The sequence below is a fragment of the Anser brachyrhynchus genome (assembly GCF_964034855.1).
Source record: "Anser brachyrhynchus genome assembly, chromosome: 1".
Classification (NCBI taxonomy): domain Eukaryota; kingdom Metazoa; phylum Chordata; class Aves; order Anseriformes; family Anatidae; genus Anser; species Anser brachyrhynchus.
The window spans coordinates 166,966,598-166,985,469 of record NC_137694.1 but is presented as its reverse complement, the minus strand read 5'-3'; the positions used below and the strand labels follow the sequence as shown (position 1 = coordinate 166,985,469).

The following is an 18,872-nucleotide window of genomic DNA, read 5'->3' as shown; positions in this document are numbered from 1 at the left end:
GCTCAGCCGTTATAGTTCCGTGTGTATTTACAAGTCTCAGTGTTCAGCCTTCAGCTTTTCAGGAAAATCTTGAGATGAGAGCTGGGTTATCACTTTGAGCATTAATGAGTATCTCAGTCGTGCTTGTAATAGCATATAATAGCTGTGTGACTGTGACTGTCACTTGTTGAGTTCTACAGAACAGCTTCATAAAACTTGGAAGATAACAAGGTGTGTTTGTGGCTGAAGCCAATTCTCACTCAAGAAAACTGAAGGTACTGTTCCGCTGTCTCCACCTATAAATGTTAGGTTTCTTTCATTGTCACTGTTCTACTTCGTAAGGGTTGGCTGTCTAAAGATGGGAAGATAACAGCCCCCAGTTATAGTTTCTGGTAATGACAAGTTATACAGAACTTGAAAGTTTCTGGATATGTGGGAAAGGAAGGTAGAATGGGTTGACCCCAGTACCTGTGCTTATAATCTACTGCTTAATAATGAATGCAAAGCGAGCAGTTCATGCACCTCCTGATAGCCTCCTGTATTGTTTTCAGGTGGTGTTATGCTGGTGATACGATGTGACTGATCCGTGTCATGCAAGGTCAGAAATACCTTTTCACCAAGACTAATGCTCTGATGAAAATCTGGTGTCTGCAGAAAAATAAAATAAAATAATAATAATAATAAAAAAGAACATTGTGTGGTAAAGGACTCAGAAGATGTAACAGGCCTACAATTTCCTTATTTCAAGGTAATTTATAACCCTTAATGCATTATCTGAGTGTTGATGTGTTGACTTACTGGGAGAGACTTGTTACACTACCTCACAGTTTTATTTTACTGCCTGATATTTGGTATGAAAAAAGTTTGCTTCGGTGCCTGTGCCCTTATTTGCTGTGCTGTAATTGCTTGTATAAGTTTTAGGCATGCTAAGTGTAGGAGGAGAAGAGGACAAGTGCAGCAGGAACTCTGTGTATCACACTAGCAGGGGGCATAGCAGCCAAAATCATCAAGGAGGGCAGCTGCAGCTCTACACTGAACAAAATCAGGCCCAGGACATGGTGGAAAGCACTGCAAGCTGTGTCAGTAGCATCTGTTGGTGAAGCATGAGAATGGGGGAGTTTGCCAGGACTGAATAAAAGAAAACCTAGGAGCTGGTGGTGTGGGTATCTTCTGGCACCTTGTAGCTGGCTCTGGGCAAAGCCATGGTGTTTATAGAGCTCTTAGGCTCTGAGGTAGCTGGTGACAGCAGAGAAAGAAAGGTCCAAGTAGCAAAGGTCCAAAGATGGCATTCATAGGTCTCTGGGCTGGTTTGTGAAAGAGCTGTGGGGCATTCTGGAAACATCACCAGTGACTGTGGCTGAGAAGTGCCATGAGAGGAATGGTAATGAAACAACTTCTGAAAGGGTCCCTCACTCAGCTCTGAATATTGAGTGAGTTGCATGTAGTGCACCTGGTCTTGACCTAGAATTACCAAGGTATCTCATCAACATTTTCTTGAACAATTTTAATCTTCCCAAATGGCTCAGCGGTGACGGAGGACATCGTGTCATACAGTCACTACATTTTTCAGACAATACTGTATTTTGACCAGTCTTTGGATTTGACCAGTCTTTGGATTTTGAACAGTCAGGGAAGATTTTCTGGGAGAAAGGAAGCATTTACACTGTTAGAAGACAGCACCAGGGACTGATAAAATAAGTCTGTATTGTCTATCACAAACAAGGCCATACAGAACAGGAACTGAAACACCCTTTTTTTACAAAAAGGAGCCACAGGTGAAACGATCCTTAAATCAGCGGGTCTCAGCTTAAGGCTTGCAGACAGGACTTTCCGATGCTCATGGGCATGGAAAAATAAAAATATAAAACTAAGGATGAGTGACAGCAAGGCAGAGTGTTGCCTGCAGCAGGTGGATTACTTGGTGGTGGTGTTCATGCTGCAGTAAATGCTGGGGTTCATTGCTTTAAAAGGTTCCTCAAAACTCAATGTATGGATATTATTTCTGTCTCTGGAGTCGATAGTGATTCCTTCCAGATGAATCCTCATCTGTGAAAGCTATGATATCACTCTTCTATGTTTTGTAGGACTACATAGTAAAATCCTCCATTTCCTGGTGCATCTCCGATGCAGTAATATCACGGCCTCTCTTTGGCAAGGAGTTCAGCCCGGACGGGCTGAGTGTGGCGAGCCATGTGAATGACAGCACAGGCAAGAACTGAACGTTTCCATGTCACGGGCCGTGGGTCGCCAGCTGAGAACAACACTTGAGACTGACAGAAAGTGATAGCGCCGGGTCAGGCTGACCTGACAGTGTACTGGTACAGGAGCTTTTTGTTTTGCAGGAATTTTCTCTGTTCTGTGGGTGTCCCCGAAAATCAGCGTAGCTGTCTCTGCCAGCGGGTGAGGAGTTAACGTGATCAGCAAGATAGCAGTGGTGAAGTTAAAATCCCAAACAGGTTTATTGATAAGAGGGGGCCGGCATTTGTATTAGGATCGAATGCCTGGCTAACTAGGCACTGAAGGAGGGTACCTGGGCTCCTGCGTGGACACCCTAACACAGTTTTTCAATATGGGTCCAGGATTTTGTTTCTAACTCCCATATCCCAGCATTGGGTGTGAAACCCAGATATTGTTCACCAATTCCTTGAATGCACAAGCGTGCTGGAAGAATAGATCCAGTGTCCTACCAGTAGGCACCTATTTGTGGGAAACACCAAGTTCAAACAGCAGTAAGCACCTGGGGCTTGCCAGAACATGTAATTTGGCTGGTGGGAGGGATGTAGTTGTGCCCTGCCTCCACCTGGAGGGAGATAAAGATATATGGACCCAGGCCATACAGTAGTACAGACCATACTGTGAGAAACAAAGTTGTGGGCTCTTTGGGAGCTGCTCTGGTGTGGGGTCCCTCTCGTGGGGTGCCAACCTTCCTGGGCTGCCCCTGAATGGGCTGCAGCATGGAGATCTGCTCCGCTGCGGTACACGATGGGCTGCGGGGGTCTGCCTTCCCCACCAGGGGCCTCGCTGTGGGCCGCGGGGGGCTTCGGCTCCGGCACCTGGAGCACCTCTGCACTGACCTTGGTGTCTGCAGGGAGGTTTCTCACTCCTCACTCTCCCAGCTGCTGTTGTGCTGCAGTTTTTTTTTTTTTTTTTTTTTTGTTTGTTTGTTTCATTTTCTTGGGTGTGCTGTCATAGAGATTTGAACTGCATTGCTCATGGCTTGGCTCTGGGCAGCGGTGGGCCCCTTTGGAGCCAGCTGAAACTGGCCCTTATCTAACATGGGGCAGCTGCTGGATTCTTCTCACAGGGGCTACCACTGCAGCCCCCCTGCTACCAGAACCTTGCCATGTGAACCCAATACACTGAGGCAGCTAGGTCGTTACTGGCCTGTAAAGTATCAAGGCTTAAAGTAACTAATGAAACCCTAAATGTGATGGGGGTAGAAGGGACTGGGATACCAGTGCTACTTTTTGGGGACACCGAGCTGAGACTAGGGATATAATGATTCCTGGGCAATTATTGTATGTACCCGAGGCAGGGACTAACTTGTTGGGAAAGGATTTGATAATGAAATTGGGCATTCAAATAGTAAATTGTTAGGCTGGAATAAAGGTATTATTAATGGGGTGCTCTCAGACCCTGAGAGCAAAGATATATTAGCCTTTGAGAGGAAAGACCCTGAAATGGGGCGGAAGCAGCAATACAGATGGAATACAGATGGACAATTTTACCTTAGGGGTTTACAGGGCCACCAATATATTTGGGCAAGTTCTAGAACAAATTTTGGAGTAATTCCAACCTCCAAAGGAGGTGTTACTGTTACAATATGTGGATGATCTTTTATTGTCAGGACACGAGAAAACAGCTGTGAAGAAAGCCACTAACAAGCTATTCGACTTTCTGGGAAAACAGGGCGTGAAACTATTGGGAAAACAAATTAAAATTCATAGAAAGAGAAGTCAAATATTTAGGGCATCTAGTGTCTGAGAGGGAATGAAGAATAAATCCAGAGAGGATTCAGGGATTTGTTGAGCTACCCCTACCCAAAACTAAAAAGAAGTAAAAGTTTTAAGAGAAAGAGGTTTTTAAGGAATTAGGAGTCACGAAGTCCAAAGGAAAACAGATACTCCCTGATGGGAAAGAAATGCTGAATAAAGTACTAATGAGGCAAATATTAACTGTTTTACATCAAGAGGGTCATTGGGGAATTCAAGCAATGTGTGATGCTGTGCTATGGAAATATGTATGTGTAGGAATATATATACTCTGGCTGAACAAGGATGCAGGAGATGTGTAGTATGTCAAAAGGTAAATAGGAAAATTATCTGCAGTCAGCCCAAAGAGGAGTGAGAACCAGGAATTCAACGCTTCCAAAATGTACAGGTAGATTTCACAGAACTCCTTACAGCAGGTAGATTTAAATACTTATTAGTCTTGGTAGATCATTTGTCAGGGTGGGTGGAAGCTTTCCCTTCAGTATCTGCTGCTGCGAACATAGTAACTAAAGCCAATCTAGTACAAATAACTCCCAGGTATGGAATTGTTGAAAATATTGACTCTGATCAAAGAAATCACTTTATGTCAGAAATATTGCAAGGGCTAATGTGGTCTCTAGGAATTAAGTGGAAATTTCACACTCCTTGGCATCCTTCCTCTTCTGGAAGGGTGGAGGGGCTCAGACAGTAAGGAAGCAATTGACTAAGTTCTGGAAACTCGGCTTTCCCAAACGAAGTGCTTACCTTTGGCACTTCTCCAAATTCAAACTTCACCAAGAAAAGATGTGGGAGTTTCACCATATGAAATATTATTTGGATTGCTGTACATGGACAAAGGGAATGAGTTACCTCAGTTCGAAACAAAAGATGCTTTTCTTAAGAACTATATACTCGGGCTGTCGTCCTCTTTGTCATCTCTCAGGACCCGTGGACTGTTAGCTCAAACCCCACCCTTGGAAGCCCTGATCCATCCATTCTGAGCAGGAGATTGGGATCTGATGCGAACGTGAAGAGAATTGAAACTGCAACCTGAGTGGGACGGACTGTTCCAAGTGCTCCTGACTACCGAGACGACAGTAAGAACGGCTGAGAAAGGGTGGTCTCATATCTGGGTAAAAGCATCAGTTAACCCTGATACCTGAGAGACTGCATTAACAAAGGCTTTTAAGGTTAAAACTGTTAAAACTATCTATTGTAAACCTTTAACTTCTCCTTAGAAGAATTCTTAATGAATTAATGGGTAAAAGGGATTGAATTACACAGAATTGGAGTTTTTCCAGGGAACACTCTCTGGAAGTGGGAGAAAGGGGGTATTTAATCCCCACCAGAAGAATCCTTATTAGTTTGTGATTTTTATAGTTTTTCTTAATTATTTCTTAATTATTATAGGGGTGTATATATATATATATATATATATATAGAAAGGATGTATTTTAGGTTTATCTTAGTAATACCTATTCTTAATGGATTAGTGATAGGATAGAGGGAAAAATCAGCATTTCCAGTTAATCCAGAATATCTCTTGAGTTCTATGTCGAACTAATTGTTGGATTTGCACCCAGATGCCTAGAAAGACTGAAGAGGCCCTGTCCCTGATTGCTATTTCCAGCAGCAACTGTGTCTGGATTCTCTAGATTTCTAAAAATGACAGATCATACTCAGTCCCAGGAAGGAATAGATTTTGAAGTTGAGCTCCCTACACATAGTTCTGGCTACAATATACTGTGTTATCAAAGGTGCCTTTTAAACAACATTGATAGAAAACTCAGGGGGCAATATTACTGACCCTGGGTGTGGAAATATCCATGAAAAAGGGAATAATACATACTGTACCGAATATGGTAGCCACGGGAATGCTAATATACATAATGCACACCAGATACGACATGAGAATCCTGTAACCGGATAGCCTGTCCTGAATGGCAAGGAGTGGTACTGGCTATGTGGTAATAAAGCCAGGAAGGTGTTGCCCCTAGGATGGAAGGGAGCTTGCACCCTGGAGGCAATAATTCCAAATGTAACTATTATTGAAGACCCACAAAGCCAAAGCCCCCTGGAGACCACACGTAGAATTAAGCAGACTTCAGATAATCCTCTAGTAAAATTCTCTAGCATTTCAGTTTTGCAAGGTGGTTTTACTTTGGTTAGGAGTGAGTGAATTAGAAAATGCTATTGTAAATAGCTATAATTGAAGAACTAGAAAATAAGTTTCATAAGTTTGCAAAAATAGTACTCTAGAATCGAATAGTATTAGATTTATTAATAACCTCATAAGCAGGAGCGTGCACTACAATTAATACTAGTTGCTGTATATGTGTAGATCAAATGGGATGAATTTGACTGATCTCAAAAATATTTGGGAAAAAAAAAAAAACACAACAAGATCCTACATAGAGTAGCTCAAGATGACACTTCCTGAGGATTTAGAAACATTTGGGAGAAACTAATTTCGTGATTACCTGAATAGAATTGGCTCAAACAACTATTTGTTGGTATTGTAATAATAATGGCATTGTATATCTATCATCCCCTGTGACATCCGAAGAAGAATATTGCACCTTAATTTTGGAAAAACTCAAGAGTGCGGTATGTGAAGAGGTGCAAAAACAATAGAAGTAAGAAAAGAAGAGGGGGGAGTTGTGAGAAACAAAATTGTGTTTTTGCAGTAGAGAATTACTTTTCTGTATTCCAAGGTAGTTGTGTAGTCATAATAAGGAGAAACGCTAAGTAGATAAGTGGACAGTAGAAGGCCTCACTGTTCCAAAATAAGGTAGAAGCTTGAGAAAAACAGGATGAGCAGTGTGAGAACAGTAAAACAAAGATCACAAGTTCTCAAAACATAAGAAAAGAGAAGTTAAAGGGTTGAAAAAAAAGAAAAATTGTACATATATAGTATAGAGAAGCGTTGAGGAGCTTGTGAACCTGTAGTACTCAGCCAATGAGGAAACAGAGGAGGTGATCAGGTGTCGGGTAATAGGGAATAAAAGGCTATGATTTGTTTACTAAAATGTGCTCCTGATTGACAGGACACCCGCCATTGCAAGAGCAAATAAAATAGCTTCACAGAAGATCCTGTCTGAAGAAAATTATTTGAGATTTTTCTCACAATACTACACTAGTAGTATGGGAAAACCCAAAGGAGTGGAGGTAGAGACAATAGTCTTAACAGTAACAATGGCTTGAACTGAGATGTCATTGTTCAAATCCTGTTTGTACTGGGGAAAATGGGGACAGAGGTAGATGCAGATGGGATCTATCATCTTACCTTAAACGTAGGACAGCAAAACCCACGGGACAGGTTGCATGGGGTGAGCTACCCTGGGCATGGGATCATCCCTGTTGGTATCACTGCTCCTTGACAGAGTCCGCTGACAAAACCTGCCTCTAGGGGCTGGCATTCAGATCCACCACTCAGGTTGCTAAGCCTCATCGTTAGGAACTGTCGTTTGGATGGAGAATTACCGCTGGTGGGCAGTACCCTGCCCATCATACCGCACCGCCTGAACCTCCAAGCGTTCAGACGTGTTCCGAGGCTAGCCCAAAGCAATACCTCACGCACTGTTTAACACTTCCAGTGACCAAACCCCGCATTAGGTGCACAGGAAGAATCAGTTGCATCCAAAGTGACTGGAATTCAGCTAGCAGGAGACAGCCAATGTGAAACCTTGTGGTAACAGCGGAGAGCGGTGACTGGGGTGCCCCCTCTGTCCCAGCAGACCACGGAGGTGGCTGTCACTCTACAAACACACTGGTTAGCTGGCAGGGGCATCTTTGGGAGGCTGTCGACGACTCGTGATGCCCTCTTATATAAGTCTGCTTGCTGTGCTGTTGGTTGCAAGCTGCTTGTTGTTCTGTATGCGGCTGCATCTATATTGCTACGTCCAGTGAAAACCTGCCACCTGCAGTGCTCGCTAGCGCAAGTGTAACTTGCACACCCCAGAAGTGAGAGCAGGTGTGCAACAGCACAGCCCTTCCAGTGTGCCTTGGGCAGGGGGACACGAGACATCTACAACCACTGCACTCTTGTCACCTGCAATGCCTGCAGTGGATCGAGGAAGGGGCTGGGGCAAAAAAAAAAAGTTTGAGTTATATCCCGAATGACTAGGTGGTCCTGAAGCTCCCTAGCTAGTCTCTGCACAGGTTGAAACAATGACCTAACTTACTGCAATCTAATTTAGGACTAAGGAATGCCATTTTTTAAGGATCAAAATTATCAGTCCCTGATGGTGACTGGTTAATTGTTCGTGGTGTATTAACTGTAATTGTTTTGTGCTCAGTAGGTGCACATACACCCGTGAAAGTTTAAGCTTTGTAAATTAATGGTGTATAAGCCAAGTGGGAGTACCGTGGCCTCGCCTTGGCCAGGAGCTGTGTATAAACTGGCTGAGCAGCACGTGGTGAGCTGTGGCACGCAGGGCGGCGCGAACAAGAACCGAGTATTTCCATTGCGTGGGCTGCGGAGCGGCGGCTGACAGACGCGTGTGCGAAACTGCTGGAAAGGCGTACAGCAGCCTCGCCGCGGGCTGATCTGATTAGTGGCCTGTGCTGACATCTGGCTATAATCTGCAGCGGAGATCAGCACAGGGGGGAGATGTGGTGACGTGAATGTCTGGCACAGCGTTGAAGCAGAGCGTCCAAGGTGTGAGCATTACGCGGGGCAGCTGAGCTTGACCCAGGAGCCCGATGCTTGCGCTTGACCGTGCCATGCCCCTGCAGCAGTAACTGGTGAGGGTCAGTCGTGTGTGTGGGAAGTGTTTCCTTGACACTGCCCGTCCTTCGCTCAGTCCACTAAATACACCGAACCTCAGTGTCATCTTGTTTGGTGTCCCTTTTCCTGCTGTGAGAACATTTTACTAAATTGATTCTAGAGTTATCCTAAAATAGAAGTCTTAAATTTTCAAAAGTAGGATTAAAGGTAATTTGTAACTATGGTACTACAGTTGGGAAATTTTCTAAAGATGATAGTGGGTCAGACACTTCAGACTTGTCTGCTCTGCCTGTTAATCATTTTTCCGTAACTTCAGAGCCACAGGGACCTATATCAAGAGCCTGTGCTGCAACTACACCAGGCCTGCCAGATTCTCACACACTATAGGTAGGTGCAACATCCACTGAAGACATTGACTGAGAATGGACTGGAAGGAACCAGCAGCTCTTGTAATCCCTAAATATTAATAAAAAGCCAGTACAGTAATGGGTTGCACCACGTTCCATTTTGGTACTTTTCCTCATCTCCTCTCTCTTTCCTCAAAGGAACCCAGAGTCACAGGAACCAAGTGAAGGAAGATGAGTGATGGTGGTGCTCCCTGGTCCCCACTTCCACCTCGATTGTTCTCATGCCAACAGCCAGCCTGCGATGGAAAGAAGGAAATAACCTCCTCCACGGTCTCCTGCCCTATCTCAAGCAAGACCACGTGCTCCAGTTGTGCTGCACGCAAATGGCCACAGTTTAACTGAGAACAATGAAGAGCAGAGAAGGGTACTGAGGAACAGTTTTTCTGATTGTCTGTCTCCTACTTATAAAACATATCAGAGGGGGTGTAAATACTCTTAGGTTTCCTCAGTCTTACTGCAAAAAGATTACAGCCTCGGGCTGTGAATTTCCTTGGACACATTTCTAGTTACTTCCTTCATTCAAAGACTATGTGGAGAGAGGCAGATAGAAGTCCTGGAAAGTAAAGGTAACGTGATTCCTCTCTGTCTTCAGTACACCTAGATTATTCACTCCCTGGCAATCTGTGAAGTGGTTCAAGCATAAAGTGCTCTACTGACTTGCTGTTTTGAGGGTAAGCAATACAAGCTTAGCAGTGGGGCATTTGTCCATTTCCTCAAATACAACTCAAGTGAAAAAAAAAAAAAAGAAAAAAAAGCAACTTGGGATGCACACATCTAAGGCAGTATTTAAGACGGGGAACATAGGGTGAGAATACCCAGGGGATCCTTGTTTTCTTGGCAGAGCCAACACGTGGCCTATGGGACTGAGCACAGCAGGCTCACCTAACTCTACAGCAGCAATTTAAGGTCATCTCACCCTTGCCTACCTCTAAAAGAACTGGCACTTCTGCAAAGAACAAGGCCAGCTCAGCTCATTGTCTTCTCAAGAGGAACTAGTTTCCGCAGAAATGTAAGGCCCTAAATTTCTGGCTACCTCTTTGGTTTCCTACCAGATGCAGTCCTCCTGGCCAACGCTCTTGTGCAGCTACTTCATGGCACACAGTAAATACTGGAGGCATCTTAAGAGAGGGAGAGACAGCAGGGAAAAAGCTGAGAGATCAACTATTCATAACTTCACTGGGGTGCAGGAAGAGGCTCCTGAAATGGAGAAACAGTAGCCAGAAAGCATTGGAAGGAGAAAAGGGTGGTGGATTAGGACAGAAATTAGCACCCAAGAATCCTGTTGAAGAGCAAGTGAACATGAGGCTTTGAGTATGGGTGAGGGTGCGAGGTGGGGGCTGGGTTGTGATGGGAAGTCCACTCTGAATAGTATGAACAGGGAAATTCTTAATAAGTACACTGGGCTTTTCCACCTTCTGTCCTTTATACTCCCCAATGGTTTAATACCACTGGTATAATCAATCCAAATTTACTGCAATACATCCCAACCAATAGTTATATTAATTCTGATAACCCCAATAGTGCATTTCTTGCATAATGAGTAGAAGAGTCTTTAGAACATCATTCTGCATCTTTCAGCCTTCACCTACTATTCTGAAGTGACTCGGGCTGTCTAACTGGAGTTCATTGGCTATAGAAATAGCATCATCAGATACTGAGTAATGAATTTACGTTTTCAAAAAAAGACACTTAGTCTTCTTAAGGTCAGTAGTGGGTCTCTGGAAATATCTGTCAATATTAAAAAATGAACCATCAAACCTCAGGGCACAATGCCTACCCTTCACCTCTCGGAAGATGTTTTAGCACAAGAGCAGAGAAAAAGCTAATGATGTGTTACCATAAAAAAAAAAAAAGGGGGGGGGGCAACATACAGCACTTCTTTCACTACATGTCTAGCAATTCTTTCACTACATAGCAATACTAGCAATTCTTTCACTACATGTCTATTATACAGATAATATAAAATACATTTGATTGTACACTAATACTTCTAACTTTCTATCTACTCTGACACTTCTTGCACTAATATTACTCACACACCTGAAACTGAATCATGGTACATCGCTGCTGTGAATGAGATAAATTGTACTTCACAGTGTGTTTTCCCCCGGTTATTCCAAATTGCAGACAGACGTTTACATTACAGATGTTTTAAGTTAGGAGAGATGGTTCCAGTCTGATCAAGATCCTCTGACATACCCGGATGCCTTCTATTAGTATCTTAACTATAAGAGCAGTTGCTCATGCCCACCAGTAAAGCACATCTCATTAACTCCAAGAAAAAAATAGAAAATGAATTGAGCATGCCTATCAGAGAAAAGCTAAAGAGAGTATCTTTCAGGAAAAAGCCTTTACTTGAAGTTATATTTTGCTTTCACTACAGAGGAGCAGAGGACTCTGTTAAATGAAAATTTGGGGATTCATGGCAAAAAGCTATTCGTCCTGGAAGTGGGGATGATATATTACTAAAAATTCTTAATAACTGATAAAAATAATATAAACTGAAGTCTTGTGTTTTGAAAACTGAATTGGAAATGCAATACTTCATATGAATGCTAATAAAATTATCCAGCTTTTCTTTTAAAGAAGATTTGAGCAGCATTTTTCATATCATAAGTATTTCCATAATCAACCATTTACCTAACAACTTTCCTACTTTTTAAAAGAACCTACTGAAATAATGATGAGGAAAAATCCCTTGTATTAAAAACATTTCCAAAAATTAAGACTTACACATTTGTTAGACTTTCACTGTATAAAAATGTACAGTGGCTTTATTGACATGTACATTCCATTATGTTTACAGCTGCAAGATATGAGGCACACTCAGTATTGCACTTCATTAAAATTTCAGGCTCAAACATAACCCAGAAGTTTAAATGAAACTGCTGTTGTAATTTAATAATTCTTATACAGGACAAACATTGATACCTTTATATACAGTGTGATACTTGTTACATTTATGCCTTCCTAACACAATTTTTTTTTTAATAACAGTCTAGGAAATAAACCAGAATATTCCTCTTTCCCATCCCCACTTGTGATGCGTTACAATTGTACAAGATTACAAAAAGTCAGTATACAATAATCAATATTTTTTTTTCTTTCTCCTGAAAGCCAGCATCATTCATAGTCCACAGACACACAGATCCTTTAATAGCAATTATTTATTTGTAAATGTCCAATGTTTCCTAGCCGATGACTGTAATGGCCACATGCAAACACCTCACAAGTTTTGATGTCTCGGTTCAAAAAATGTCAATTTCTCACAGCAAGAATTATGTACATGATATTTGGCATCCTTCTTGCACTGTAAATTGTTCCTTTTACCTGGGTTATGAAATGGTCCCATCCTCATCCCAGCTGGACTTTATTTTCAGGACACTTGTGGGATGAGGGCACCTGTTTTGCTCTGGTTAAAAAAAAAAAGTCTAAAAAGTGTGAGCATTTCTGCAAACCCCACAACCCAGAGCAAATTCTTCACCAGTGGGTGGATGGACAACATGAAGCGGACATTCTGTTCCTTCAAGTTGTTTACCTTTGGGACCTACAAGGGATTTAAGAGAGAGGGAAGAAGAAGGGATCAGTGCTTGCAGATTCGATGTAAATTCAGATAACATACACATATACTAAATTTCCTCAAAGAACACATGAAGTGAAGGTAATATGTCTGTATGGATATATGGTAGGCCTTCATTATTGATTCCTTATGAACTGATAAGAAAGAGCAGATAGAAAGGTGCTTTCACCCAGTCAAATTCAAGCAAGACGTCTAAAGGCTAAATATGTAAAGAGAAATATTGCCATTCAATTAGATCTAACAAAATATGATCACAAATTGTTAGCTTCCTAAAAGAGTTGTGTCAAACATCAAATTCATATTTAAAGGAAAAAAACCACCACAACTACCATCACCACCAAAAAAGATGAAACAGTAATTAAAGTAATTAAAACAATATAATTAAAATAAATCAAATTCATCAAAGTAGAAAAGGCAAAAAAGCTTACAGGAAGAGTAATTGAAATAAATTTCATCCAATCAATAACGTGGATAAAAATATCACAATCTAAAAGCAAAATCAGTGAATATGAACAAGAGTTGTACTCTGCAATAAAAAGTAATTTTAAGGTGTCAAAAGGAATTATTATTTTTTTCTGTTTACCTCTTTCATGTAAATATCTTAATCAAAAAGCTGTCACTTGTTCTTAACAGCAAGGAAAGTAACACGATCTAATGAGATCAGCATCAAATCAATGGCAGGTAAGTCAGAAACCAAGGCACCAGCTATATTTTGCACATGGCAGGTACCTAAGTCCAGTTACATGTTTTAATAGCAGCATGTTAAATTTTTCAATATAATTGTAACACACCATGTCGCATCTCGGGTCTGAAGTGGTGTAGGTAAATTCAAATGTCTTTCTGTAACAAAGTAATGCTTAAAGGATCAGTGTGATCACATTGCCTGTATTAATGCCAGGAAAAAAAAATAATCAAAAGCTTGCATAGAGGAAATCCATTTTAGTATTATTCCAGATACTGAATCCGACCCTAAAAATTATCAGCAAGAAAAGACAAGAACATCGGTTAGAACTAATTACTAATCTCAGCACTTAGTTTGCTAAATTTGCTCTGTAAAAATACTACCTGCAGGACAGTGTGGGAGTTCTTCTTTAGGGATGCTTGTCATTCTTTGGAAATCATCATGGCAAGCATTGCAAAAATGTGTTGTCCCAAAACAGAAAAAAACAGCAACTGAACAGCAGTAGCGGCATTTGTACTCTAAGAAATCTGTACCGTGTTTGGGACACATCTAAATAGAAAGAAAATAAAAATTGATAAATGAAAGAGCAATGCTGTAACAATCCAAACAAACAATGTGTTTCTACATTTTTAGTGTATATCAGTATTATGTGATACAAATAATTTTGAATGAGTATGAATTATTGTATGGCTCACATACTCAGGATAAGCTTTAGAATTAGATAAGAACTTCAGTACAAATTCTTTGCTTACCTGAGCCCTTGAAACATCAGAGCATGCACCGCAAATAAGCTCTCTTGGATCATAGTCATCTCCTTGTCCAGCCTCAGCATCACAACGAGCTTCGCCACCAAAGTATGCCTAAATTTCATATAGGAATGGTTGGACATTAAACAACAGACAACTGGTATTTTAACAAAATTGTTTTGTAATGGGAAAATGACGAATAAAGGCCATTACTGTAGTCTCCACTATCCTGAGTAACTCTTGACTCTGCTCACGTTATTCCACCAGGATACATTAGGGACAAAAATGTACCAGGTAAGACCGCCAACTCTGATGAATTTCTTCATAAAGTATTTTCACATGAAGTGGTGAGATGAGGTGAGGAGTAACATCCTTGCCTCCTTCATTACCATCTTATTAACTAATTAGACAATACATAGAATTCTTGCTCTCAGCATTCTCTCCTTTTTGCAGTGACAATTGTGACTCTATGACTGCAAAAGGCTAGGGAAAATGGTCTCAAGGCAAGTATAAGGAAGGAAAAAGTTAAGCAGACCACCTTCCCCCAAACTCTACAGACTAAAAGAACAGGAACCTTCCTAAGGGATGTATGTTAGGGCAGTAGATTGAAATTTGTGTTGAACAGCAGCTGGAGAAAGGGAAAAAAGTTAGAAATTAGTTAATTGAGTGTTGCTGTTAAGACATACACGCACAGTATGAAAGGGAATAATGAGATACAAGGGAAGGAAAAAGAGGGAAACAAGAAAAACAGAAACAGCATTAAATACTGGAAAGAAAGCGTAATGAAAAACAGTAAGAGTTTGAGAAAGATGAAAAAATAAAGTATTTTTGTAAGGGAGCTTAGAAAGGCAAGAAGCAAGTTGCTAAAGGATGAGAAGTGAAAATTAATTAACTGTGGGAGGCAGAAACATAAGTGAACTGAGAAACTGCATAGTATTGAGCTAGAGGGGCTGTCATTACTGCTCTTCTCTAGCATATGGAAGTCAGTCCTTTCTCCTCTATTTCCAAATTGAACATTTCCATTTAACATAACAATTACTGGTGTTCTCCTTGAAAGTTTTATAATGAAATTGCCTCATTCCATTCATTCCTAAGGGAAAAAAGAAAAAGATGTGGGCAAGTTGGGCACTCAAATCAGCTTCAGATGAAAGAAACAATGGGATGGGGTCAGTGACAATCTACAATTTCTCTAACCGTAGTTAAAAAATATTTGTCTCCTCTGCTGGTGGACCGATCAGGCTGTTTGTATATGTTTTTTCTCTTGATAAGTTTCATGTACTCTGCCTGAAGAAAATTATATATAGATGACCCAGAGCGCAGCAGGCTAGATGACACATACCCTGTTTCTATACTTCTTTTTTCATTCTTCTAGCTCACCTGGCCATCAGTTCTGTGATTTCTACACTTCAAAGGAACTCAAGATGTTAAGATCTGAATTTAGGCATAATCACTTAAGAGTTTCCTTAACCCCATACTGAACAACTGAACTAACACTTCTAGTGTCATGAATCAAAACTGAGAATACACTTTCCCATCTTTTAAGACTATTGCTGGGGAAAACCACACCGATTAGCTTGCAGAAGAGGTTGTTTTTCTGCCTCAAATTTGCTGTTTACTGAAGTTCTATTGAGCTCCAAGTAGGACAAAAGGTGCCCAGTTCAGGTGCAATCTTAGTAACAAACTCCCTATATCAAAGAGTTAAAATGAAACCTATATTTATAGCATTTTAATGTTCACGTGAAGTATGAGGTGGAAGTATGGCAAAGGGACAGTTGGCGTTCTGCTACAGTATCATTTACACATTCTTTTAAGAAGCCTATCACCTCAATCTGTTTTCGGTTTCTGAATTCCTCTGTACATACTTTTGAGCTTTACAAAGTAAGACACTATGTACGTCTAACTTGCTCAATGTTTGTTTTTAATTCTTTTTTATTTTTTAAGGTTTAACATAATTTCTTTTCTTGCTTTCCTACTCCATACACAATATATTAATTTTATGTTCCGTTCTTTAAGAAGTGACTTTTGAAACTTATGATAACATACATTTAATTTGAAAAAATACTAATAGTCATACCTTTTTGCATTTGTAGCAAACATAATAAGCATATCTGTTCATGGCATAGCCAGCTGGGTCATTATAAAATCTAACACCTGGTGTTGTGATGGCCTCACTCTTGTGCAACCCTTCATACTCCAATCTCATCAATGCTTTTCTCCTTACATCTTCATAGAGTTCTTTGATTGGATCAAGCAAATCCTTTAATACTGTATGATTGATTTTGTTCTAAAAAAAAACAAACAAACAAAAAAAACACGATTAAAATATCTTGCATCTTTATTACAATACCTGTAGTAACTTGTATTTTGGTCAAACACAAATAGCACAATGGATGTCATAAGAACATAAGCACTCAGGTAATGGACATTTCAAAAAAAAAAAAAGGTTGATAAATATTTAATTTGATTCTGGAATACATTTTTAACAAAAATGGCCTTTTGTTATACGAAATCAACAGACCTCACAACAGACTGTAACAACCACAAAGGGATGGTAAAAGGTACATGAAATATTCACCCTAGCACAGGAACATTCTGGTTATCTGTTTTCTCTAATTTTGCTCCTTTTTGACTTACTACTCAACAATTAAGAATAATGACTTTTAGTCCTCCGTACCAAGTCTTTATCATTTAATAAATTACCAAAAAGCAGCATGAAGGAAGAAACACAGCATGCACAAATGCCTGACAAATTTAACACTCATGGCTTTAAGGTGCTTCTCTGCAGATACCATGTAATTCTTCAGCTCTGCACTTCTGCCACTGATGAGCAAAGCAGATTTAAAAGGTGTACGTAAAATGGAGAATCCAGGTTTCCTGCTTGAGACTATGTGAATTAAGATTACTTCTTCCCCTTTCCCCCCAGTGCCTAAAATGGGAATTTACAAGCAGATGGTGCTATGAATAAAACAGCATTAAGGTAATGTCTGCATTATGCTTACTTTTTAAGAGGAGCCTTACTTTAGGGAATAGTAGGGAAGGTAAAAAGATACATCAATGAGATGCATCCATCATCTTTTTTAGAGACATGAGAAATTAAGGAAACAAGTGATGTATATCCAATTTATATTACAACAAGCAATATAGTATTTTAAAAAGTGTGGGGAGAGAGAGAGTATTAGGTAATTTGTTTGATCTACACAGTAAACACATAGATCATTTACCTTGCAAATAGGACAGGACATAAACCCAAAAGTTATCCTTGGCCCAAGCCATCTGTTTTCTAGTACACGTTGACAGCATTGCAAATGGAAAACATGGCTGCAGTCCAACTTTAGGGAAAAAAAGAACAAACGAACATTGAAGTTACATTAACCACTAAAATTTAAGTAGTTACTTGCTTTTAAGTGGCAACATATACAAAACACAAAATTAATTTACTTAAAATCCTGGAGGACCCCTACTTTCCTCTTAATAAAGAAATGAATGAATATTAAATGTTTGTTAAAATCATAACCCTTCCATTCTAGAACAACCAGTGGCTGTATAAAATATATATGATGTATATCTGTTATCTTAGTTGTTTTTCTCATTTATATATTTCAAATAAAGTAAACATAGCAAGTTAAGTTGATACAACCTGCTTATTTGAAATAGCAGTAATACCAGGAAAAAGAAAGCATTTCAAGTAACTTAAGTACTGTTACTGGGTCTGTTTTGAAAATTTTAACAGTGTGATTTGAAGGACTTTGTATTTTAGCTTCTTCGACATTTAATATTAAAACCACAATATTATCTTTCAAAAAGGGGGGAAAAAAGATGAACCTGGATAGCTGGTGCTGCTGAAAGTGCTTCAGTAAAACAGATCATACACATGTCATCAGCATCTTGTTTAAGAGTGGTAGCATTCTTATCACAACCATGCAAGCATGGTAGACAGTGCTCTTCATTCTTAACACCTCCACATGGATGACCGCAGGAATGTGTCTTGCTGCAGGCAATTTTAGCATACTCCTATTAAAAGTAAACAATCATCTTACTTCTCCCTCCAAAGAAGAGTTTGATATCACGCTACTTTTTGAAGGACTGCTGGTTCATGCAATAAACTGAGATGAAAGAATCACTATTCATACTGCTGTCCACTGCTAGAGGAAGTACTCGAGAAAAACTGAACATTTTGTGTACATTAAGTACAATTCATATCTTCAGTTACCCATAAAGTATCACTCCTGGCATAAAGAAACCACGATTTTAAAACTGTAACATTTCATTTTAATATAGAGAAATATTCTTTGATCTTCCACATGTATTTTGTATATTAAGTACCTCCCATGTAAACACTGCTTGCCCTGTATTAAAACACATTATGAGCTGTTTATTAACTAGCATAAAATGCTTTTAGAAATGATGCTTATATGAAAACAATATTTTAACCACCTCTAATTTCAAGCCCTAATAAGTAGAAAACTATTGTAAATTGCCAAGAAGCCAACAATGAATTGAGCCGAAATATTATTACAATAATATAATATATAGGCTGGAAGAGAAAAAGAAGATGTAAACGTGCAACACAAACAGAAATAAATAGTGTACCCTAAAAAATTGGTTGGGATTTGGCCCTCTGCCAAACATACCTCTGTACCTGGATTGTAGGGGCATAAAGCCACTCAGGACACATGCATACAATAGGCAAATCCGGCCAAACAACCCCAAATCTTGTATGTTCTATGCTCACATAATATATACAGGCTGCTACACAAACTACAAGCTTTCCAGTACAC

At 40.0% G+C, this 18,872-nt stretch overlaps 1 protein-coding gene and 1 long non-coding RNA gene across 25 annotated transcripts in view; one reads left to right on the top strand and one right to left on the bottom strand.

The window, feature by feature from the left end:
• The first annotated feature begins 3,893 nt into the window (after positions 1-3,893).
• On the top strand, positions 3,894-11,999 carry LOC308187825. The gene is made up of 2 exons (XR_013944948.1): positions 3,894-5,047; positions 9,225-11,999. It is a non-coding gene; the product is annotated as an uncharacterized lncRNA (long non-coding RNA).
• Positions 11,823-18,872, bottom strand: part of MYCBP2 (MYC binding protein 2) — a 198,143-nt gene continuing 191,093 nt past the window's right edge. For all 24 annotated transcript variants that reach the window (XM_080576146.1, XM_080576157.1, XM_080576166.1 and 21 more), the window contains 6 exons: positions 17,917-18,105; positions 17,316-17,423; positions 16,169-16,378; positions 14,101-14,208; positions 13,732-13,897; positions 11,823-12,633 (listed from right to left, as the gene is read on the bottom strand). In XM_080576146.1, the coding sequence (XP_080432272.1) occupies positions 12,518-12,633; positions 13,732-13,897; positions 14,101-14,208; positions 16,169-16,378; positions 17,316-17,423; positions 17,917-18,105 (897 nt within the window). In that variant the 3' untranslated portion in view covers positions 11,823-12,517. The remainder of the gene's footprint in view (positions 12,634-13,731; positions 13,898-14,100; positions 14,209-16,168; positions 16,379-17,315; positions 17,424-17,916; positions 18,106-18,872) is intronic.